Source organism: Agelaius tricolor, unplaced genomic scaffold (genome assembly GCF_023055355.1).
Source record: "Agelaius tricolor isolate 1412-34295 unplaced genomic scaffold, bAgeTri1.0.p SCAF_18, whole genome shotgun sequence".
Lineage (NCBI taxonomy): Eukaryota > Metazoa > Chordata > Aves > Passeriformes > Icteridae > Agelaius > Agelaius tricolor.
The window spans coordinates 12,763,729-12,788,631 of record NW_027269278.1 but is presented as its reverse complement, the minus strand read 5'-3'; the positions used below and the strand labels follow the sequence as shown (position 1 = coordinate 12,788,631).

General features: G+C 46.9%; 1 protein-coding gene across 2 annotated transcripts in view; it reads left to right on the top strand.

Moving 5' to 3' along the window:
• The window catches only part of GLRA1 (glycine receptor alpha 1), a 38,649-nt gene extending 17,386 nt beyond the window's left edge, over positions 1-21,263 (top strand). The window contains exons 3-9 of one of the 2 annotated variants that reach the window (XM_071443403.1): positions 3,017-3,084; positions 11,846-12,069; positions 14,243-14,325; positions 14,958-15,095; positions 15,834-16,048; positions 16,636-16,782; positions 19,962-21,263. In XM_071443403.1, coding sequence (XP_071299504.1) covers positions 3,017-3,084; positions 11,846-12,069; positions 14,243-14,325; positions 14,958-15,095; positions 15,834-16,048; positions 16,636-16,782; positions 19,962-20,252 — 1,166 coding nt within the window. In that variant the 3' untranslated portion in view covers positions 20,253-21,263. Of the gene's footprint in view, positions 1-3,016; positions 3,085-11,845; positions 12,070-14,242; positions 14,326-14,957; positions 15,096-15,833; positions 16,049-16,635; positions 16,783-19,937 lie in introns of both variants that reach the window. The other variant, XM_071443402.1, reaches the window with a different exon arrangement.
• Positions 21,264-24,903: the final 3,640 nt, after the last annotated feature.

The window sequence follows — 24,903 nt, the reverse complement described above, 5'->3', positions numbered from 1 at the left end:
CAGCTTTGAACAATAAAATCTGTGCTGGGCTTTTAAACCCAAAGAAAGGTGGGAACCCTGTGTTCCAGTAACCAACCAGGCAACAGAGGACACTGCTGTTCTTATCCAAATGACAAGGAGCTAAAATACCGCCCTGTAAACCTGCCTACCTCTAAATTATGCACACACACAAATTAAACTTTAATATTTAATGAAATGTATACATTCACTTCCTGCTGAAGGCAGCTGTATTGCATTTTCATTTGAGATAATTTAATTTCAGTTTTATTTCAATGAACTACACCTTCCCCTCAGGGCAGTTTTGCTGGCTTAGCCTCCCACACATAAATCAGGCTCCAATTTATATGGGAGGCATAGAAGGTGTTTTACAGAGCTTGGGGTTGTAGCTCTCAAAGCACATCATTTAAATTAACTGCAGTAACTCATAAGGACATTTTAATTGCTTAGATCTAAATGAAAATAATGCTGAAGATCCATATCAGATTGATTTTTGGGGAGGGGAAGATTAACAAAAAGAAGATTGCAGCTTTTCTGTAAATGCTGTAAAGTCTGGACTTAGCTGTGGATTTGCATTCTGAGAACAAATAAGTAGTATTGGGGTTTTCAGTTGGAGGATGGAGTCAGGAGCTCCAGCAGGGACAGAGGAGCCTGGCAGGGGACCTCTCACCCAGGCTGTGCCCTCATCCCTGCTGCTGGAAAGCTCCATTCCTCCACAGCTGCATCCCTGCATGGAGGAGGAATAGTTCAGTGGCAGGCAGGGAATTTTCTAGAGCCTCTTACAAGGTAAAAAATACCAAGAAATCACCAAATCCTGCAGGGAGCTCATGGCTCACCTTGGACACCCTGAGAAGAGCTCAGTGCCTCAACAAGAGCTGGGCTGCCCCAAAAAGCCTCCACAAGCACAGGGCCAAAGCCACCCCACACTCAGCTTCATGTCAGCACTGGATCAGGAGCAGGGGGAACAAAACATCCCACACCTGGCAGAGTCATGAGCATGTGCAGTCATCCAGGGGATCAGCTCAGTGTTTTCCTTGTACTGTGCCCTTTGGGAGGGGAATCACCTGTTCAAGGACCTTTTATGTGGTTTATTAATGGATCAAGAACAACAAAACAATGCCCCTGAGCTCACCAGATGGGATGAAACCAACACTAAAGCCTGATAATTGTGTGCTTTCAGCTTATGGATAAATTTCTGGAAAAGAGGGGTTGGTGAAGGCAGGGGGAAAAAAAAACATTTAATTTTTGTGTCTGATTGCTCAAGCCATGCCAGTGTTTAACAGTCTGGAGAAAGCTGCACAGGCTGAGCAGTGTGAGATGCTGCTGAGCTGGCAGTGCTTGTCTGGGGGCTGGTTGGGCACAGCCTGCTCAGATTGCCTGGGACTCACACCAAGAAAACCCCAGCAGAGAGCATCACTGCAGGGGACAGGCACAAACTTCCAGAGGAGGAAAGAAATGAAGAGGAGAAAACAAAGCTCCAAATGTTCCTCAGCAATCAGGAAAATCCATTAATTTCCACACAGGAGGAAGTTTGCACTGATTAGAGGCACCAGGCTCTCGTTAAAGCCATTCCTCCCCCCAGTATTTCATGCTGCAGCAATTGCCAGACTGCAGATGTGACCTTAACAGGAACATCACTGCCCCGGCAGGCTGAGCCACCAGGCAGTGTTTGAAATGCAGACACCATCCCCGATTCCATAAAAAATGGGGGAATAATGTGAAAATCCACACTCTCTACTGTCACAGATCTTATCTTCCCAGAAGCATCTGTGGCAGGGATGATATGGGATTAACTCCGGTGTAAAAGGGGATCTTGGTCCCTGGGGCTGTGTCTCTGCTCTCTGCCTTTGCCCACCACATCCTGGGCAGTGCCCACAGCAGCCTTGGCAGCCCCCAGAGCAGAGGCCCCTTTTGCTTCAGCCTTTAAAAAAAAAAAAAATAAAATCATCTCATTATGTGTGAGCAAGCCACAGGTTTGCCAGGCACCAGGTATGCCCTGGCTCCAAAACATTCCCCAGCATTTTGCTTTCTGTTGAACTGCAGCTCTTGGCATCTCCCTCTGTGGAAATGCAGCACTTCCACCTCAGATTTTCCAGGCAATGTTATGAAACACTTCCAGTCACACCTTTGGGCATCAGTACCACACAAACAGACTGACCCCCACGACTTCAAACCACAATCTTGCCATCCCTTTACTCTCACTCCTTTCCTTTGGTGACCCCTTAACTTCTCCAGTATGAGCAAATCTGGTCTGAAAGCAAATCAAGCTCAGGAGAGGCATGGCCCAGAGACCAGGATCACCTTCTGCCCAAACAGGACAGCCAGAGAATTCCTGCTGGCAGAGCCCTGAATTCTCCTACCCAGCTGTGAGCCCTGGATCAGGATCACCACCTGGGGTATGGGGTTTACAGGCAGCTCTGCTTGGAAACACCAACACAAGAAACAGGTACTGGAACAGCTGAAAATGAGATTTCAGGACACTAGAAGGGTCTTTGGGATGCGTAACCTGGGATTTACCCTGCTGAGCAGCCAGTCCCTCCCTGCTGTTTGAGGATGCAGAAGGTCGAGCAGGCAGTGTGAACCCAACACCACCATCATCACGTGGGGTGTTTGCTGCTGCAGCTCACCCTGCTGCACTGGCTTTGAGGGGAGCACATCATCCTAGCTCAGGAACAGCGACTATTTCATAAGAACAGCTCCAAATAAAAGTCAGTTGTTTCTGGGATACTTTGATATCACATTCAAGGTGAAATTACCACTCATATAGCCAGGTCAAGACACCTGGAAACTGTCCTGTCTGGTTCTGATCCATTCCTGTTCATTTGAGCAGAGATCTGTAAACACTCTGGCAAAGAGGAGAACAGAGGCAGAGCATGAGTACTGTCTGCTGTCAAACTGGAACCCAGACTGGACCTGGCTGGGTCACCCCATGCCCACAGCAGGTTTTAACTCCAGAGTGGAAATCCTTTGTTCCACAAGCACACACTGAGCTGCTGTTCAATCTGTGTTTGTCATGCAGGCCCTCCAGTGAACGTCAGCTGCAACATTTTCATCAACAGCTTTGGTTCAATTGCAGAAACAACGATGGTAAGTAAAAATCACAGCACAGCTGCTCAGCTACTGCCTCTGCCTCACTGCACTCCCAGAAAATGCAGCATCACCCTCCTCCTCACAGGGACCAGGGGAAAACACTCAGTGCTCCTGAGCTTGCTCAAAGTTTGAGTAAATTAATGGTCAACAAGACTCATTTAATGTAGTTGAAGATCACAGAGTCTCCATCTGCATTTTATAAAAACACTCCATGAGCAAAGGACAAGGGTCAGAAAGGAAAACAAATAATCTTTTTCTGAAGATTTGCCTGAGGCTGCAAGCTCAGCCACAGTTACAGATACTTTGTGTTTAAGCGGGCATAAATCCAAAATTAATCTGGATTCAAAGAGAAGGGAAATCAGCTGAACTCAAATTCAGCTTGCACCAGGATTTCAGATTCCTAAAGACTAAAAGAACTATTAAAGATTACAATGATTGTTTTCTTGGAGACATTTCTGGTAGACAATGATCTTTAGTAGAAAATCAAAACCAATATTTCTGAGTTAAGGCTCACTTCATACAAAATTAGTGAGCATGGCTAAAGGCTGTATCTAATTGGCAAGGCACTAGGAGCAGAGGATCACTAGAACAGGAGATAATTGCTCCATCTGAAAACTATTAAAGATTGGTTGTGACATAACCAGTGAACAGCAAAGGAAAACTCTGGAGGTACTGTGCCTTACTGCTGTGCTAATTAAAGATAATCCAGAAATACGGTGTTTAATTACCCTCTGGTAATTCTTTTTCTAGAAAAATGCTGAATGAAGAATGCCAAGCTCCAGCCTCAGGCATTCTGTGCATTCAGGCAGGAAGTTTTAGGCTTTGCATAGAGATCACACCCCTTGACTTGAACAAATTACTTGGCATGCACAGACTCTCAGAGGGCAGCCATAGCCCAGGTTATAAGTCTTCTGACACTACATCATTCTCCTGGAAATATTTGGGTTGGGACAGTTCAGTTCTGGTAGTGGAGGAGAAAACAAAAGCTGTTACTCTGTCCAAGCAGAAGGAAACAGATTTCCTACCTGGCCTGCAGAATTTGTCAGAGCTCACAGGTGGGGAGTGTAGCGTGGATTCATTTGTATAGAAAGGAAAAGAGGAAGAACTGCCACTGAAATGCACATCTGTTCCTAATTTACTGCTTACTGGTTACCTCCTTTGGCCTTACAGGCAATAATTGCTGTTCCTGCACACCAACCCCGAGTGCAAGGGAGCAGGACAAGCCCACAAAGGATCTGTGCAATGCACAGAGCACATTCCACTGAAGCGTTTTTCAGTGCATCTGTCCCACACTGAGAGATGCACTGGAGCAGCCAAAGATGCCACATGATCCCTGTGAGCAGGATGCTCCATGAAATTAGCACAGACTAGCACAACAGAGATGCAGTTCACCTCCAAGACACGCTGCAGGGACTTGCTATCATCTCCAGATGCCACTCATTTCATAGGCAATCTTCCATGGAAAAAAAAATCCCCACGGGAGCCCAAGAACACCCCGTGGGCACATTGCTTTGTCTGGAAATATCCAAGGCAGCTCTGACAAGGCAGCCCAGATGTCAGGCTGACACAGCAGCACAGCCTGAGCTAATGCTCTCGTGTGGGAGCAGCAGCTCTGCTTGTAAACATCAACAGCAACACAAGAAACACAGGTACTGGAACAGCTGAAAAGGAGATCTCAGCAAGCTGGAGAGGTCCTGGGGATCTGGAGCCTGGGATTTGCTCTGCAGAGCAGCCAGTCCCTCCCTGCTGTTTGAGGATGCAGCAGGACAAACAGGCAGTGTCAGCTCCCCAAGAGTTCCTGTTGGGGAAGAACAGACTGTCCTGTCTTGAAGGGTTTTTGAGAGACCTGACCATTCTGAGTTCAAACAAGTGGTCAAACATCAGAGGAAGGGGTGGCAGCTTGAAAATGGAGAGGGGCAAATCAGTGTTTTACCAGAAAGAAAGCCATAGCCTATCACTGACCCCTGGGACTGATGATGGCAAAACTCCCCCAGCTCCTTCACTGGCCAAAAGGAGTCAGAAAATTATGTTTTAAGCCCCCATCATTAGGCACTCTAAGCCTGGTCAGGTTCAGGTCTGAGTACTACACCACCTTATATTTCATTACTATTACACTATTACCTGCAGGAGAAGTCACAGGGTTTTATTGGTACCCCACATGCACTTAGAGAATGCTTTAAAATATCTCCATAGTGGGCTGATACTTCCTACAGAAAATACCACTGCTCCCTTCTAAGTTTACACTGCCTGAGTATCACAAATCAGTGGAAACCATGAGCTCACCATGCAGAGGAGTAGAGAAATTATAGAGTGCACACTTATGGCTTGAGGCCTCACGGAGGGTAGAGGAAGAGGAAAAATGCAGAAAAATAGAAAAAAAACCAGGTATTTGATGTAGACAGCTGGGTCTACAAACCTCAGAAGGAAAGAAAACGAGTTGCAGCCAAGAGAAGGCACAAACTGCCCAGAGTGGGCAGAAAGCTGCTACCTGCCCCACAAAGGTGCAAACTGAACAAAGCAAGAAATGGAGACCTGACAACTGCTGCAAGGTTAGGGGGACTTTAACAAAAATTAAAGGCAACGTCATCCACCAAATTGAATTTCTAAGGCAGAGCTGATTTAGAGCAAGAGAAGTGAAGTAACTCCTTTAAGCATCCTGCAGAGCTGGAGACCCAACCTAAAAGCCACCAGTGGTGCACATAATTGATGGGACATTTATGTTGGATTGCAGCTCAGAGCTTGTGTCCAGCCCCACTTGCCTGGGGCTCTGAGGACAAGGGAGGCTGAGACTGGGAACACATCCCTGGTTGTGCTCCAAAGGGAGGGAGAGGACAACCCCAAGAGCCAGAACCTCCTGTCCCAAAGCATCACTGCAACAGGGCATCCAACAGCAGGGGATGGCCAAGGACAAGGGAAAGGTGCAGCCACTCTCTGCAATTATTATAATGACAAACACAAGCTCTTAAATCCCTTTTTGCTGTTCAAAAGCATAAAGAACTCCCCAGCCATACCAGACTATGAAACCTATAGCAAATGTAGAAATTCCTCATTCCAAACAAACAGAACTGAAGCACCTTGGGAACAGGTCTTGGGTTTTAAGTGAATAAACTGCACCAGCTTTGGCTTTTCTTTGAGGCATGAGCAACTGATAGGATTATCTGAGCATTTCATTAACAAATTCCCTGCTATAACAGCAAACTTGAAATTAAGTGATGCCCTTGCTCACTCTTCCAGTGGAAGCTGCAGTTTTGTGGCCTTCCTATGGCTTTTTGTACATTTTTACATCATCACCTGGCAATGCTAGCAGCTGGACTCAGGAAGAGCTTTTCTAGACTCTTCTTTTAAAAAGGACCCACACACAGCAAAGAAACTGAACAAGAAAGAAAAATCACAGAAGAGACAGCACAGCCTCCCTTAGTGTAAATATGCAAATTCATTTTTGCTGCTTTCATGCCATAGTTATCTCATCTGAAAAGAGCAAAGCAAATGTGACCTTCCAGCCAGCTGCAGCACAGCCACAACTGAGCTCCCAGCATCTCCTGGGGACAGGAGAAGCTGGAGGCTGCAACTGTCCAAATGTTAAATGCTTGTTCAGAGACATCTGCACATGAGATTCCCAACAAGAAAACAAAGCATCCTGCAAATCAGAAATTCAACCAAGACTCACAAACCCCAGGACAGCAGAGATTCTGATGAAGAACTTGGGTCCCACATTTAATACTGGTCCCACTCACTCCAAAATCAGTAAAAGATATGAGTTTCAATGCACAAAGCCCATAGCAGAAGTTAGGTTTTGAGCAAAATTCCCCGCAGTCAGTCATTCTTAAACCCAGCCATCAGTCCCACAGAGATGATAAGCACCTAACAAGCCACAAAACACAAAATGAAAAGGTTTTCACAGCTACTCACAGTCTGCTGCCATCTCAGTGTTAGACCTGCAGTGTTCCAGCTGTCCATGATTGGAGTTTATCTTTACACTAATGGAGAAAGGAGGGGGAAAAGAAAAAACAAAAAGAAGCCATGAAATAGGAATGTGCAACTCAAATACCAGGACACAAAACCCCCTCAGGCTGAAAACCAAGACCTCAGTACTAAATACCTACATTAGCAATTCTGGGTGCTGGCTGCAGCTCACACCCCAGCAGCTCCACTGGCTCAGAGAGATACACAATCCCCACTTTTTAGAGGAAGATACAGAAAAGCTTCCTTGTACAGGTTCCAGCATAAAAATCCCCGCACTTATTAAGCACCAGGGTACTGCTCCCACCCCTCACCGGGTCCCTGCCCTTCCCTGATACAGACTACTCCTCCCCTAGCCCAGGTGTGGCTTCACACAGGCTTCAAATTGGCTACTTGGCTATTAAACCCACCTAGGGCTGCTCCTTGGTGTTTTTGCAGTCTATTGTAGTGCTCCCTTAACAAGGCAGTTTGCCTTCAAAGTGTTTGTTCGTTCCCATTCTGGAGAACTAACTCGATGCCAACAAAGCCCCTCATGCTCTGGTGGGGTCCCAGGATCCCCTTCTGAAGGAGATCAGTTTCTACCCTGTTTTTTCCACCAGCAAAATATCAATTTATCAAAGGGGAAATCTCTCCCCAAAAGTGCAGAGGCTGCTCTGACAGGGCCCCTGAGTCAGGAGGGAAAACCTCAGGAGTGTCCTGAGGGGCTCCATCCCTTCTGCTCAGCACTGCCTCCAGCCTCCTCTGCTTTCAGCAGAGATGTCAAGGCTCTGGGATCCTGGCAAGGGAAGGTCTCAAATGATCTTCTGTTTCCTCGTCTCCTTGCGAGGTCACTAAGCAGAATTTCATTTCAGCATTATCAAATTGAACTACTTTGATCACTCCGGTTATTCTCTTCCTGCCTTGTGTCATTTCCCTCTTGGGAGTAAAATGCCTTTGTGCCAAATTGCAAAGCTCCTGAATGCCTTCACTGCACAGAGCTGCTGCTCCCCTCTCCCAAGCCAGCCAGAGGAGCAGGCTGCACAAGATAATCAATGCCTGGATGTGATGGGCACACAAATGAGCAATGTGAGGGATAAGGAGGATATGGAGAAAGAGATTTTTACTTTTTTTTTTTTTTTTTTTTTTTTTTTTTTTTTTTTTTTGCCAAGTTTGCAGCTCCAGTCAAACACCTTTCTTTGCTTGAAAGTTCACATCAGAAATTGGCCAATGCTGTCCATCATTTAGGAATAACTGTGAACTTCTTGGGGATGCTAATTAAGATCTCCTATACAGCATCCAGGAGAAATGCTGCAGATCTCCAGGTAGCCAAGGAATGAGTGTTGCTTGGCTCATCACCCCTCAGCCTGACTGCAATGCTGAGGACAGACAAAGCTTCCAGCACAGAGGATGCTCAGCTGGTACAGAGCACTGTAACCCTTCTCTTAGCCTGTGTCACAGCACAGGCATGCCCTGACTGCTCTCCATGCCTCCTGCTGGCTCCTCAGGCAGTGCCATGTCCAGTTTGCAGTCACAGTGCTTGGTTTTACAGGGATGTTCAAATGAGGCTCGACACAAGGAACCTAAAAGGCTGCTCAGAGCCTTCAACGCTGCAGTGCAATGACATAAGGGCAAAGGCATCTGGGAGAAAACCACGTTCTCAGTGAGCAGGCCAGGACTGTGCAGTAAACTCCCTGAGTAGGAAGATCTGCATAAATGCACACACAGAGGTAAAATATTAATGCCCTGAAATGGCAAAGCCAGAGAATTGCATTCAGTGCATGTTTCGTATTTCTTCGTCCTTGCCCCTTTTATATCACAACATAAAAGCCTTGTTTTCTGTATTCCAAAACAAAAAATACCCACAGCAAACACTTGTCTCTAAAGGAGGAGCACAGTAAAACAAACCAGAGTTACTCCCCACACTGCTGCACATCCCTGGGGTGGAGGTGGCGCAGTTTCTCCCACCACACATTCCCAATGTGCCCCTGGGCTGTTCTCAGCAGGACATGAGGACAGGACACGGTCACTCTGGAGGTGAGTTAGGAGGGGCCTTCTCACAGCCACCCACCGTGACAGTTAATTTTCATTTGGCCCACAAGTGTTTAATTAAGATGCCTCCTCATGGTTACAAAGACTATGGATATCATTCTGCTTGGGGTCTGTTGCTGTGGTGGCAGCCTAAACCATTCAGCCCTTTCTGTCTCGCCCTTTCCTATTCTTTTAGCGAGTTTTGGAGCTGAAGCAGTGAATTTACTCCATCGACAAAGCTTACCCACAGTAACTCAGGCCGTTGGAGGGAATTTGGCTCCATTCCCTCCCCCCTTCTACTGCTCCATCAGGCTGAGCACACTTCTGGGCAGCTACCACTGAAGTTTCTTCCAAACATGAGTTTAATTTGTGTTGTACATGACAGAAGTCCCAAACTGGAGCTGACCTGCTAGCATCCAGCTTTTCTGTAGCTGAATAAGCAAAACAACCTTTTGCTTTCTACCTATTAGGTCAGTGACATTGATTTCCCCTGACTGTAATGGCTGCAGATCTTGATGCACAGAAAAGGGAGAATTGAAAATATACAGGCAGCTCTGGGAGCTGCTGCCTGCTGTGGACAGTGGGAATTCATGGTTCCTTTCCTTTTCCAGGCTTGTGTGATGGGCTGGCCCTGTGCTGAGACCCTGGTCCCCAGCTGTCCCCAGCTATTCACATTTCCTCCAGACACATTATCCAGGGTCGACAGAGATGAATAATTAAGTCAGAGGGATGCGCTAGGACTCTTGAAGGTGACACTTGGAATATCAGCAGAAGGAAAGAGTGTTGCAGCTCTTTTTTGTGTTCAGAGGTCTGCTCCTTTTAGCGTCAAGTCCGTGGTTCATTTGCTGTTGTCACAATCATTAATGTCATTAGCAGCTCCTGTGCTCTGAGGGTGCAGATGGCACCAAGTGGCCTGAAACAGACTCCAGGCCATGTGCTTGGCTAGAAGTGCCTCGTCCAAAACACAGAGCACCCAACACAATCCTCTTATGGGAATATACCACATGGGACTCCATTTTCTTCATGTGGAAAAAGGCTATTCTTTACTCAAATAACTCCAGTTTTACAGACCTTGTGTGGGACTCCAATTGGTCAGTAATTTTCTTGCCAATTACTTATTTTCATTAGTAACAAGTTGTTATCCTGTATTGACTGGTCACTCAAACTCTTAATGTCTACATGCAGGGACAGTTTTTTGTGAGAGACAGTTTTCATTTTTCTGTCTAAAGGTGTACAAACAGTTTTTAAAGGTGCAAGTTGTTTTTACCCAGGAATAGATTATGTTAACAAACTGCTCCCACCAGGATTGCTTTCACATGAGAACTTGCAAAGTGCTGGCTTTGACAAGGCCAGCCACTGATTCCAGGAGGGCAGGCTTGATTTTATGAAGCCCTTCTTTATGATTTTTCTACCTTACTGCAACATCCCCTCCCAACCCTCCAGTGCCACTGGACACCACGAGAGCTGTGTCCTTGTTGACAAGAGGCTGTAGGTCCACAGGCAAGTGAGCTCTTGAGGCAGCAGCATCAGAAAGTCTCTCCTATACAGGCAACTCTCCTTCAACTGCAGAGCTCTGTGTTCTCCAGATGGAAAGAACAGAGCTGGTGGCAGAGTGAGGGGAGCCTCTCACCAGGTGCCTGCAGCAGGTATCAGACACCAGTAAGCACAGCAGACACCCTCCATTAACTGTGTCCTAATAAAAGTCTTCAAAGTACATTTATATTAGAAAGGCAGCAAATAAACCCTTAATCATGAGAAGGACTATTCATTTGGGCCTGGGCAGTGGAATTGGTTTATTATGTGCTGCTCTTCAGACACAGTCTGCCTCTATACTTAGAAAATGACAATTAATTTATGCTTGTGGAGCTTTCATCCCTCTCCTGATAGCTGGCACATCCTCTCCCCATTTCAATTTGTTGGCTCACTTTCTTATGTGAAAATCAGAAGAAAAGGAGCATGGGAAGCTGTTGGCCAGACAGGGAGAAGAGAAACTGCCCCTGAGTTTCCAGTCGTGTCTGAACTCAGCCTCAGCAGCCAGCCTTGATCTGGGGAACTTAGGGGAGCTGTAAGACTTGTGGTTATGAAGCAAATATAATTTTGCATAATGCTGAGGGACTACCTTCAATTCAGGAAGATGGTCACCCTATAAAATCTGTTGCCTTTATGGCAGTTTGACATTAGAGAGGGGAAACCAGAACACTCAGGATTAGGAGAGCAGACTTCATGCATATCCCTCTCCTGCTCAGAAACTCTAATCAAGGGCAGCTGCTCCCATCAGCTCATCTGAGTTATCCTTGCATTAGCAGACACACAGGGAATTTCTCTTTCATGGACAATTTGTCTCCCTGTGCCTTTTCCTTTTCCAGTGCTACAGATAGCCACAATATGGGACAGTTCAGCACTGAAAGGAAGCTGGTTTCAGTTTCTTTCCCCACTTACTCCCCTGGAACATCCTCCTGCTGACAGTGACCATTCTGCTCTCCACAACTGCTCCTATTCTCTGCAGCCCCAGGGTCCAGACAGAGAGGTCCTGGCCCTTCCCACACAGCTGACAATTGCTGTAACAGAGGGATGCAGGGACAGGCAGCTGCTCATGCTATGCCATAGCTGTAAGCTACGAAGCTAAAAATTAGTAACTGTTCCTTGAGGAATAATACCAAAACCACTTGGCATAGCTTGGGAAACAAAGGCCTGGACATAGTCTAGCTCGTTTTAGGATGATTTTAGAGTGTGCTCCCCATCTGCCAGCACCTTGAGGCCGCTCTGAGCTCTGCTGTGTGTCTGTGTGCAGGATTACAGGGTGAACATCTTCCTGCGGCAGCAGTGGAACGACCCCCGGCTGGCCTACAACGAGTACCCCGACGACTCCCTGGACCTGGACCCCTCCATGCTGGACTCCATCTGGAAGCCTGACCTGTTCTTTGCTAACGAGAAAGGGGCCCATTTCCACGAGATCACCACGGACAACAAGCTGCTGAGGATCTCCCGGAACGGCAACGTCCTCTACAGCATCAGGTGAGGCGACTCCACCAAGGTCATGCAAGCCTTTGGGCATGCTGTTGGAAAAGAGACATTTAAGGGGTTTTTAAGGTGTGAGATCATTCAATTAGCAGTGATGAAGCAATGTGGTTAGAAGGGACCTCTGCTAAAGCATATTGAGAGAGGGGATTGGTCTGGGATGGAATTTAACTCATCTTCACCTCTTTCAGTTCAAGGACTTCTGCTTGGAGTAGATTCCTTAACTTCCCTAATGTAAAATTACTTCAGCTATCTTATGTTGGTGCAAGCCTAAAACCAGCTGTGCTGTGTGAAAACCAGTAGAAGCTCATGAACACTGTTTTCAAAGCTGCAGCATTTCCTGACCAAAAAAAAGTAAAAATCATGGAAAATGCTAAGTAGAGCCCCATGGCTTTGTCTCAGCCTCGTTGTTCCCAGTTATCCTTTTATTGCTAGATCCAAGAATCCATCAGCAAAATTGAACTAATTTCACTGAACTTCCCACAGGAAATCAACCTTAGCCCCCACCTTCACTTCCAACCCCATTCACACTTTATTTTAAACCAATGAAATTAAGTTCAAAATTCACAGGCTTAGACTGGGAAGGTTTAACTCTATACTGAAGACTCTTCCACCTCACGTATAATGTAAATTTGCCTACACACCCCATCTCATACTGCAGCTCCCAGTGGCAGCAATGGGAAGGAAAAACAGGAAAAAGGGAAATAAACAGCTTAATGCTGTTGATGGCCTCCATCAAGCACCAAGGTGCTTCCAGCCCAAAGACCAGATCCCTGATGGCCAAAACAACAACAGAATTGCCATGTGAGTTGGCTGAATGGGGAAACCTCACAGTTCTTCATGTTAAAAAGCAGGCAGGGAGCAAAAGCAACAGCAGCAGCTTGGCAGCGAGCGTGGCACAGAGTCCTGTGCCAGGTGGTCTGCAGGGGCACAGAGGGGCACAGGGTGCCCCAGCCCTGGGGCTGCTCTGCCAAACAGAGCAATGACTCAGCAGGGAACATGGAAAAAAAATCACCATTTTCAAGGCAAAAACCTGAAAATATTTCAGTTCTTGCTTAAAAATAACAACTTTCCTATCTCACTCATCTCTAGATAAAAATATAGGTTTCTTTATAAGTACACTTTCCTGTGAAAATTAAAAAGAAACAAGAGCACACTGTAAATTCAAAGAGTTTCCAGAAGGAGAAATAGTCTTTCCCTTTAAAAAGAAAAATCTCTATGAGGTGCTGTGCCATTTTCTAACTGGTTCTTTGCTACTACTAGCAATAATCAAACTCCAGGCAAGGCATTTACAAGAAGGTGGACTTTGTCACATCTGTCCCAACATGCCTCCAAACTCAAGCTGAGAATTTCTAACAACATAAGATTTTAAATTAAAGTATCTTTCCATCCTGATAAGTTTCTTGTAGGTCTGATGATAGAAAAATTCAATTTCTGTCCCCTGGGTAATTCTGCTATTTCTACATCAAGGCAAAAAGCTGAAAAACCTAAACACTTCAGGGAACAGCATTTTCAACATTATCAAACCAAATAACTCAAGTCTAACTATCTGGAGCAAATCATTTAGTATCAGCTTGTTGAACCAACCAAACATTTAAAGCATAGATCATGGTACAGAGCAGCACAGCAATATAACACAGAAAATGCAGCCTGCACCTAGTGGAAAATGGAGACAGATATAGAGGTCTCAAGGGCTCTGCAGGAATTCAGGAAGGTACAGGAGTTCATATTGGCTTAGCACAAGGCATTTTCCCTGCAGAAAATCCCACTGAAGTATTTCTTTCCCCACACACAACCATATGATCCTGATGAAACTTCTTTTTGGTATTTTTTTATCACACACAAATGTTCTGTTCAGAGATTTACAAACAGTGCCAGTCTCTAGAAATGCCTCTGGTGGTTCCAGAGAGTGGGCTTGGGCTTTTTGCTAACCCAACCTGAGGCAGGACAGGAAAAGCAGCAGAGCTGTTTGTGAGGGAGCTCTGCAATGAAACGAGCAGCAGGCTCTGCTGGGAATGGGGTCACAGACCCAAATGTTCAGCATTTCTGATGCTGTCCAGCACCAGAGTGAGAGCACAGGCAGGGAAGAGATGGATGATCAGTCATTTCCCCAGCCCAGCCCTCAGCAGTGCCACTGTTTGCCATGCCCTGTGCTCTCCTCTCTCCTCAGGATCACGCTGACTCTGGCCTGCCCCATGGACCTGAAGAACTTCCCCATGGACGTCCAGACGTGCATCATGCAGCTGGAAAGCTGTGAGTCCTGTGCACCTTTCAGAGAGGAGACAACCTCCTTCCCCTGCTGCTCTCCCTGCCCTCTCCTTTCCCAGCTGCAGCCCGTCCCCAGCCCAGCCTCCACTGGAGAACCTCCTGCTTAGGATTTTCCATTCATTCAGCCCATGTGACACTTGCTAGAGAAGCCAAACCTCAAAAGATCCCATGTGAGGAGCCCTGGCTTGCTTGTGTCTACACTGGCCTTTCACTTTGCAGGAGAGGTGAAAGTGCTTTCAGCTGCAAGTGGGATTTTTTCTCTCTGGATGAACATCTGCCACTTGTATATGTTGCTTATCCCAAAGGAGGGAAAGATGATGAGCTCCTTCCAGAGAAAGCAATCAAGTTGGAAACAGTAGAAAACAGTTCAGCAAGCCAAATTCAAGAAAAAAATGTTATTTATTGCAGAAAATCCATTGCAGCTCCAGTGGAGGTGGTTGCTCTGGCTCTTCCCACATGAACAAGCAGTTTTGCCTCAACCCAAATCCCATTCATGACAGCACTGTCAAGGAAGGCCAGGATGCCCCCCTGCTTCCAATTTCTCTTCTGCAACACTGCCCCTTTCCAGATCAGTATTTAATGTGATTCATGTGGCATTTGTCCCTTCCTCTCAACAGTTGGCTACACAATGAATGATCTCATATTTGAGTGGCAAGAAAAAGGAGCAGTGCAAGTTGCTGATGGGCTGACACTGCCTCAGTTTATCCTCAAAGAAGAAAAAGACTTGAGATACTGCACGAAGCACTACAACACAGGTCAGTGCTGTTAGCCATAACTGAGGGGTTCAGTGGATAGGAATTCAGGACTGTGCATTTGCCAGAGTCTCTTGCTCTGTCTGATGGCACTCTGGCCTTGTCCTACACTTCCAGAGATAATAGACACGTGGAAACACATACAGCAAATGAAAAGCTTATGGACATAAATGTGCAAAACCTTCTTGTCCCTGGTAACAATTGCATCAATTCCAGGGTGTTTGGTTGGGATCTTCCCTCCTAGAGCCTTCTTTTGTCTTTGACATTTAAGTGACATAGGACATACTGCCAAAGGGCTTTCATTGCTATGTTAATGTTCATAGAATCCTAGAATGGTTTGGCTTGGAAGGGACCTTAAAGACCATATTGCTCCAAGCCCCTGCCATGGGGACACTTTCCACTATCCCAGGTGACTCCAAGCCCTGTCCAACATGGCCTTGACCACTTCCAGAGATGGGGCAGCCACAGCTTCTCTGAGCAACTTCTGCCAGGGCCTCCCCACCCTCACAGGGAAGAATTTCATCCTAATATCTAATCTAAACCTTCTCTCTTTCAGTTTGAAGCCATTCCCTTTGTCCTATCCCTTTGCCCATTCCCTGGGCAACAGCTGTTCATTTCCTCCCCTAACAAGACCCTTGTTTAGGCAACACAAGGAAAAGGAAAATCCCCAGACAGTGGCTGAGAGCAGGAGGCTCACTGCGCCTTCCCAATAACCTCCCCTGTATCTCCCATCCTCCTCAGGCAAGTTCACCTGTATAGAAGCTCGTTTCCACCTGGAGAGGCAGATGGGATATTACTTGATCCAGATGTACATCCCCAGCCTTCTCATTGTCATTCTGTCCTGGATCTCCTTCTGGATCAACATGGATGCTGCACCTGCTCGTGTGGGCCTGGGGATCACCACCGTGCTCACCATGACCACGCAGAGCTCTGGCTCCCGAGCATCACTGCCCAAGGTAGGGAACGCCCTTGGAACGCCAGGGAATTCATGCCCCTTTTGGGGACAGCACTTAAGGAAATCCCTACACAGATCCTGCTGCTGCCTTTGCACAATTCCTGTGTAAGGACAAACAGAGCAAATTCCAGCCCCATCCTGAAAAATTTTTAATTCTCTATGACTTGCAGCAAAACCTCCCCTAAGATTCAGCACTCACCATAAATCCCAGTAACCAGGAGCTGTGCACTTTACAAACCCCTGCAACAACCACACATGGATGTGCACTCTACACTTTAGCTTTTTAGTCACTTGACCGTCCTACTTTTATAACAGTACTGAATTTACCTTTATGAAGGGCTTCTGGTATGGTGGATTACTGTTTTCCTTGCATATAAACAATCACAATCAAGGCCTGAATAAATTAAAATCTGTGGAATTATTGCTACTGAAGTGACTGTGAGGAGTTTCAGTGACCTGATTACACATTCACATTAAATGAGTGAGATTCTGGTATCCAAGAACAGATGTTAGCCATGTAAAACACCAAGTAAAAATGCATTTGGGTAAAGAAGCCACCCCATTTCTGTCTCTTTTTCTGACTCCTAGGTGTCCTATGTGAAGGCCATAGACATCTGGATGGCCGTGTGCTTGCTGTTTGTGTTCTCTGCCCTTCTGGAATACGCCGCCGTCAACTTCGTGTCCCGGCAGCACAAAGAGCTGCTCAGGTTCAGAAGGAAGAGGAGGCATCACAAGGTAATACATAAAGCATGAAGGACACAGTGAAATCTGTCCCAGCAGAACACCATGGTCAACTGAGCCAAGCCACGAGCCCCCAGGGAGGTCCCCAGGGTCTAGTCAGATGTTAAGGAGGCTCACACACCAAAAAGCAGAGCTGCCTCAATGGATTGTGCCTGTTCTAACAGCCTGCTGACCCCAGGAGTCCAGCAAGCTGGGTTTTGCTAGCTCAGCCAGAAGGGTTGTTCTCAACAGGACAAGTGTCACACAGCAGTGTTCTGGGGTGAGTTCTCCTCCCCAGAAGCTGCAGCCAGGGCTGGGGGAGGCAGGCAGGGAGGTGTGAGGGGTGTCTGTCAGAGAGCAGCATCCCCAACACAACAGCCTGCAGTAGCCCAGAGGTAAGTGACACCTCTTTTGTCTCTGCCATCTCCATGTTCAAAAGCATCTGCTTCCCAGACTGACTGCAAATTCCTCCTGGAAGGAAAGAGCTTTACTCTGAGCCTTAGCCTGCTCCATGCTTACCTGCCGTGGCTGATCCCAATCCCAATGTGAGCATGCACGCAGCTCCGACAGCTCCCCAGCCTGGGCTCCAACAGCAAACACTTCACCTCACATTAGAAAGAAACGTAAAGGTGGCTGTGATCACAAGGCCAAAGGCACTTAAGAATTGTCCCTATATAACTGGTAGAATAAGGAAAGGAGTTAGCAAAATTTCAGCACCAGGCCTGAGAGGCTGCCCTCAGGACAGCATTAAAATCCAGTACATTTTCTAGGAGAGAAAAAACAAAGACAATTTTGCTGATGCAAATCTCAAGCAAGTCCATAGGTGACTACCAAGGTCTGCCTTAAATACTCCTCATAGGTATTTGTCTACTTTCCATGATCCATCCCATCCAGAAACCTTCTCCCATTCCATTGTTTCACTCTCTTCAGCCATTAAAAGTCTTTCCCAGGGTCCAACCTGTCCTGCAGCAGTTCAGTGTATGCTTGCAGAACTGCTACCATTCCAGGAGGAAGTGGGGGCTGAGGAGCAGGAATACCTGCATTTTTCTAGATTTGTCTCGCTCTGCTTCAGTCGTCCTATCTGCAAAACAGAAGATAATTGTTCATTTGTGCTCAACCCACTCAGGACCAGGGATGAAAAGTGTTGGACAAATGCAAGAGAAAAGAAATAACAGATGAGACCCTCAGCACCCACTGATTTTGTTTAACCAGAACAGGGCTCTGTCATCCCAAAATCAACAAAGCTTTGGTTCAGAAGATGCAGCTGAACAGAGGCAGAGCTAAACCCACCCACATGGATGCCTCCATAGTGCATTTATCTCTTCATCTGTATTCAGGCATCCTGTCTCTGGATCTGTGCTGTTGTATGCAGATCAGTCTGTTGATAAAACAGTAAGAAGGAAAAGAAAGCTACTAATACACAGACAAGTTTGAGAGATATTTGGAGAGCTGTTGCACTCAACACAAGGCTGTTAGCACAGTCCCTGCTCAATCTCACAGCTATTTAATTGGAGCAAAGCATAAACACTTGCAAAAGCTAAATGAACAAGGCTCATCAGAAAACTAAGCTGACTGCTAATATGTAAATGAGCTAATGCAGCTGCCAAAGGCACTAATTGCTCTGTCCTGATGTCCTGACTTGTCTGGGTAGCTCTGACTGGTTTAGGCATGACACACCAGGCAAAAAAAAAGTGAGATGTTGCAGTGGTATGATTAACATGACACCATCATCAGACCCACATGGAGTGCATTTGGAAACATTTCCCAGTGTGGCTGGTGATCTTTGCCTTTCTCCTTTGCCATGGCACCTTGAAAAAGGCACTATTGTCTTCTCTAACCCAGTACACCACTCACCAAAACAAAGCCACAGTGGCCAAAACAAAGTCACAGCCAGTGGCCCCTCAGCAATGAAAAGATTAAAAAAATCAGTAAATTAAGGATTGAGTGGTTTAGGTTAAGCCAGACATGGGCCAGTGTTTTTTGGTGCAATGGGAAAAGAGCAGAGGCAATTTTAACCTGAACCCCTGCATTACAGACATGATGAGAAGGTCCATAAGCTCTGAGTATGGCAAAAAAACAGATGTTGATTTCATTTGGGTAGTTTTGTTTTGCCCAGCTATGGCAGTATCCTCTGTGTCCTGCTCCTCATCCCATGCAGCTGCCCATGGGATGCAGGGGCCATCCAGAAATGACCCTCTTCAAAGGACAGGGCAAGGGGCACCAGGGCACAGTGGGCAGGCAGCTACAAGGGAGGGGGCTGCAAGGGCAGTGTTGGGGGACACAGCATGGGCCAGCCTCTGTTAATGATTAATTAGTACCACTGCTCTACAATTAGCCTTGGTGACCTGAAGTCAAGAGACTTCGGATTCTGACTCTGCCTCTGCAAATCACTGCTTGAATCACTTGGACCAAACTTAGTTTTCCCTGTCATTACATCCTTGTGCTCAATAAAATAGGGTTAAATCATTCTGGGATCCCAGCAAAGCTTTCACCAAAAAACCCCAAACAGCAACACCGTTTGCCTTTAGATTAGAACACAAATTATACTTTTTCCCAATAATTGGCATTACCACAAGCAGCCATGTCTTACCATTGACCCACAGAAGGGCACTTCAGTTCCTCACCTAAAAGCTGGCTCCTGGGGATGGCTGTGGGGTGCTATGGGCAGGCGAGTGAGGGCTGGTTGCACGCTGCCTGCAGAGCTCTTTTCCTGGACAGCTCCTGGCTCCTGCACATCCATGTAACTCTGTAGGAAGCCGCTGCAGCTTTGGCTACGTGAGTTACATGGAGCCCACTCCTTCTGGGCAAGCTGAAACTGCACAGGCAAAGCAAAGAAGGTGCTGATAGGAGGTGGGAGGGGGTAGGGAGAGGCAGAAGCAAAACAGGGGATGCAATTGGAAAAATGAAAGCAGTGCCACAAACCCTCCAATAGGTCAAAGACCTCCATGGGGTGGAAGTCAGTCCTGTTCTCCACGGGGTGCCTGGATCCCCTGATTTGCATCTGTGCATCACACAGCTGGCACCCCTCTATAAGGCTGATCTCCCAAGAGCAGGGGTTTGCCCAAGGGTGCCGGGGCTCAGTGGGAGCATCTTTCCCGTGCAGAGCAGGACGCGGTGTCAGCGGAGAGCCTTATAGCGAGGGTGCACTGTCTATATCTCATTTTAAGTAGAGTCCCATGCTCAATCTGTTCCAGGAGGACGAAGCTGGTGAAGGCAGGTTCAACTTCACCGCCTATGGGATGGGGCCAGCTTGCCTGCAAGCCAAGGATGGCATCTCTGTCAAGGGAGCCAACAACAACAACACGGCCAACCCGGTGCCGCCGCCGTCCCGCTCGCCCGAGGAGATGAGGAAGCTCTTCATCCAGAGAGCCAAGAAAATCGACAAGATCTCCCGCATCGGCTTCCCCATGGCCTTCCTCATCTTCAACATCTTCTACTGGATCATCTACAAGATAGTCCGCAGAGAGGACGTGCACAACCAGTGAGGGGAGGGGAGCAGCCGGGAGGGAGCGAGCAATCCTTTATATATGTGCAATAGCAATGCAGCAATGCATGAATTTAAGAATGCGGCAATATCTACTAAAAAAAAAAAACAAACAAAAAAAATGGGAGGGGGGCTGGGAGGGACTTTTCATCATGTGAATTGAGGGTATCTGGCACAGGGAGGAGAAAAGAAGCTCTTGATCTGGGGAGTGCAGGGTGGGAGTTAGTTTTACAGCATAGGAAGGTGTGGATTGCTCCAGCAATCCAAGCAGTGTAATATAGTAATATATATTCATGCTTAATTATAATGCAAAAAGAAAACAAAACAAAAAAAAGACCAACAAAAAAATCCTTTTTTTAGCCTATTAACAGCTTAGATTCTCAAGTCACTGGAATGATTCATGATTCCTTGTGCAGAAACTACTGCAATTATGCTTTATCTGACTTTTGCTATAGAAAGGCCATTCCAGTCAAGCACGTGGGGGGAAGAAGCCCTAACAAAAGGGGAAAAACACCTCAAGAAAATAATTCTGTGCTTCTCTAGGTTTTGCACTTTGAAAACTGGATAGATGGGGACACTTAAGAAAGAGGCTGTGGATTGCTGTTTATTTTATATATTTACTTTTTTTAGTCATGGGTTTGCCGATCAAACACTTTGTGACTTTTGCATAGAGGAAAGCAAATACATTATCTCTCTCATCCCCACCAGAGAGCATCCAAAGGAAACCCAAGAAGAACATCAGGGCCTTCATCAGAAATCACAGGTACCTTCTGTCCTTTTAAACAGCCTGGCAGGATTCAAGTCCCAGGAGGCAGAAATATTATTCAGAACACTAGAAACGATGAAGGATTTTTAAAATAGTTTTTTGTTTATTTGTTTGTTCTTTTTTATTTTTCCAAACCCCTTTCTGCCATGTTTGTTTACAATGGGGGGATGGAAGCAATTGTATTTAAAATATAGAGAAAACAGGCATCTTGATGCCTTGTTTTGACAGGACCGGGCGTGTGGCAATACTGTCAGTGGGGGGGGGGGGGGGGGGGGCAGGTGTGTATAGAGAGAGCAGCTTTTATTTTCTGACATTTCATAGCAGTTATATTAATAGTGAAGCTGGGCCAATGGACCCAAAATTCTATTTTTGTATCTATTTTGGTGCTGCATTTACCCTGAACATGGATGGGAAGATGGAGCAGGCTGCTTTGCCCCTCTCTGCTGCCTGGCAGAGAGAGGGGGGAGGCTGGCACAGCTTGGTGGGGATGGGGACAGGGGGGAGGGAGGTGGGAAGGGGTGAGCAAAGGGGTTTCTCTTTGCCCAAGAGGTAGCACAGGTTGGCATTGGTGTTTGGGGTGGGGAGAAATGTGCCAAGCACCTCTAGGGTGTTACTTGAAAGCCTGGCTTGGGGCCTGTGGGCAAGCCAAGGGCTTGATGTCCCACTTGTCCCTCTGGGCCCCTGGGTGTGAGCTGGCTGCAGCACCCAGGGTGACTCTGTTGTGTTCGTTTGCACTTTAGGGAGAGAGGTGAAAGAGAGCACCAAGGAAGAGACAATCAGTCTGCACTGAAGCACTTGGGGTCAGCTCTGGGTTAGGCACCAAAAGAAGGCAGAGAGAAAAGTGGCACCCACGGGGTGCATCCATTCTCCTCCCTCTCCTGGCTCAGGATGGGAGCAGGGCTGAGCTGGGTTGGGGATCTGCTGCTTGTTGTGGGAGCAGAGGCTGGAATAGCTCACAGCAAAGTGCCCTGGGACACTGCCAGGTCCAGCCTGGCCCAGGTCAGCAGCACCCAAGCCTGGGATGGGAGGTTGAAGTCATGCTTAGCCATGGGTGTCCCAACCAGCACGGAAAGAAGCAGGTGAGAGGACAAGGGAACCTGGGATCTGTCCTGCACAGGGATGATGCCAGGAGGAGAAACACCAGAGAAAACACCAAGGCTTGCTGGGGCTGAGTAGAGGGGCATCCATCTCCAAGGCTGCCATTCAGCACCTTTCACCAGCACTAAAACCACTTTAGTTTAAGAGGAAAAAATTAAAAATAAAAAAAAAAAGGAAGGAAGGAAGGAAAGAAGGAAGAAAAGAAAGAGAAAGAAAGGACAAAAATAGAGGAAAAAAGGGAGAAGAAAGATAAAAACCACAGCGGTCGCTGTGTGGACTAGGGCCAATGTTTTGGCAAAGGCCAGCCAGTTTTCTGAGTCCCTTTGTACTGCTGAGACAGGACAGGTCACAGGTCACACAGTGCGAGCATGAGCCACCAGCACATCAGCCCTTTGCCGGCACTGGAGCACAGAAATCCTGTGGGCTGAGGATTTCTCCTTCCCCTGGCAGACGGTGCTTTCCCAGGCAGGGAGATCTCAAGCAGAGGCGTTGTTTGATGCTGGGGCAACGTCCCGAGCCTTGGCTGGAGCCCAAGTCTGCTGCTGGCTCTGGGTTTTTTGCTGAATTATTGAACTCTCCCCGCGTGCGCAGGGCCGGCTGTGCCAGCTGCGGTTTGTGATTGCTTCAAACGCCGCCGTGTCCTTGTCTGAGATGAAAGGCAAATCCAGGGAATTTCCTTCCCTGCCCGGCAGCACAGCAGAGGCTTGGCAACCCACATACCACAGCTCCTTCCTCGTGCAGGTGAATGGCCTCAAATTGCTGTCATTTGGGTAAAAATGTCCTGCTTCCTCACTGCCTGGACCTTGCACTTAGGAGTGGGGCAATCTGGCCATGGCTCACGCACCTTCTGTCTGCCCAGGCTACCTGGGCTGGCTCTCCAGGGCACAGCAGGGCTCCTTCCTAAAGGAGCTGCCTGTAGGTGAACAAATCCCATGCCCCATCTTCCCACCTAGCTGAGCTTTGGTCCTACATCAAACCCAAACACCGAGGGCAGGAGCAGAGCAAGGAGGAGGAAGACATTTCCACCCCACTTCATTCTGCTCCAGCTGTACAAGGGAGAATCCTGTGTTCATCCTGGACCTCCTGGGTGCAGATGCAGTTATGTGAGAGCTGCTGCTTCCCTGGAGCTCCAGTGCCACTTCCTGGCACAGAATAAGGCATGTAGGGACTAAAAATAATCAGACAGATGCTGTTTCTTGCCCATACTTCAGCTGCTAGTGGAGCCCATGGAAGTTTAGGGACTGAAATAAGAATCATACTCTTACCAGCCTGCCTTGGCTTCCAGTTCAGCTTTGCCAAGCTCTGGACACATCTGATGCTCACCATAAGCAGTGTTTTTTCTCTTCCTCAAGCTGCCAGTTTCCATTTGGGCCATCAGGTGACAGTGAGCAGGTCAAACCCCACCAGGAAACACATGGGAATCTTGGTGAAGGTGTGACAGTGCTGAGATAACTGGCCCAGGGATGTCCTGCCAGAGAGTTTCACCACCTAGACAAGACTTTAGACTGTCCTATGATCCCTGGCAGGTCTGGGTAGTTTTCAAAGTCAAAGGTTTTCCTCCATCTGTGCCAGGTTGTGTTTAGTCTCTGTATTGCAAAAGAACTTGTTTTGATAACTTATCTTGTCTTTAAAGTAGGCTGCTCTAATGGTGCCAGCAATTATGCTCATTAGTAAGAACACACAGGGTTTGATATTGCAGGGTAACTTCCCAGCATATTGATGGAATTTAACTCCATAATTGTTATCTTTCCTTAAGAATGAGGCTCAGAAACAAAACCTCTGAATAAAACAGCAGTTGTCTGGCAGTAAAGAGAGAAAATTGGGTCCTAATTCACTTGGCTTCTTTGGAAAAAGAGAGCTTCATCCCAAATATTATTTCCAGATGTTGCTGGAGACGTAATGCTTTGTGAGAAGGAATTCTTTTTCCTTACACATAAATATGCTTGTCCAGAGTAAAAACCCACCAACTTACTACATTGATCAGGTAGAAGAGTTCCTCCCACTTTAATACTTGATCCATCTGGGATCCCAGTGCCATGGAAGGCAGAGAGGTGCTGAAGAGGGTCCAGGAGAGAGCAGCGAGCACGTGGGCTGCTGCAATCTGCAGAGCTCAGCCTTGGCCTTGGCCAAGCACCAGCTGCCTGGGAACACTCAGGTCATTCCCTCCATGGCTCTGGTGGTGCCCTAATTCTCCTGTCTAGAAGACTTTGCTTGTCAGGCCTAGGAGACTTTGCTTCTAAAACTATCAAATAATTTCAAATGCTGAATAATCTTATATGCTCCAAACAGGAAATTTTTTTTGGGCTTTGTTTTCCTCAGACTTTTCTGGAAGCTTTTTCTTATTCTTCTGAAGATCTTTCATTTTGCAAAGCAAAGTTAATTCAAATTACACTGTTGGCTGCCCTTTATCTTGACTGTTATTTAAAGACTTCATTTCCCAGTGCTGGTAAAAAAACAGTTAGAAGCATTTACAATGTATATTTATGAAAAGAAAGGAACATATGAAAGGAGAAAAGGCTGCTTTCAGTGGTGCCATATTTTTCAAAGGTTGTATACAATCATATTTTTGTACTGTACTACCATTACTTAATAAAACATAGTTCTTCTCCCTGTGCCAAAGACAGACAATCTCTTTCAATATCCTATTCCTTACTCCAAAACCTTGATACTGGCAGCAGTGGACAGCACAACGTGGACCCCAGTACCTGAAACCCCAATCCTGCTGCAGCATCCCACAAAGTTGAGCTCAGCAATGGAATTATCTGGTCCATTCCCAGCTTGGAAGAAC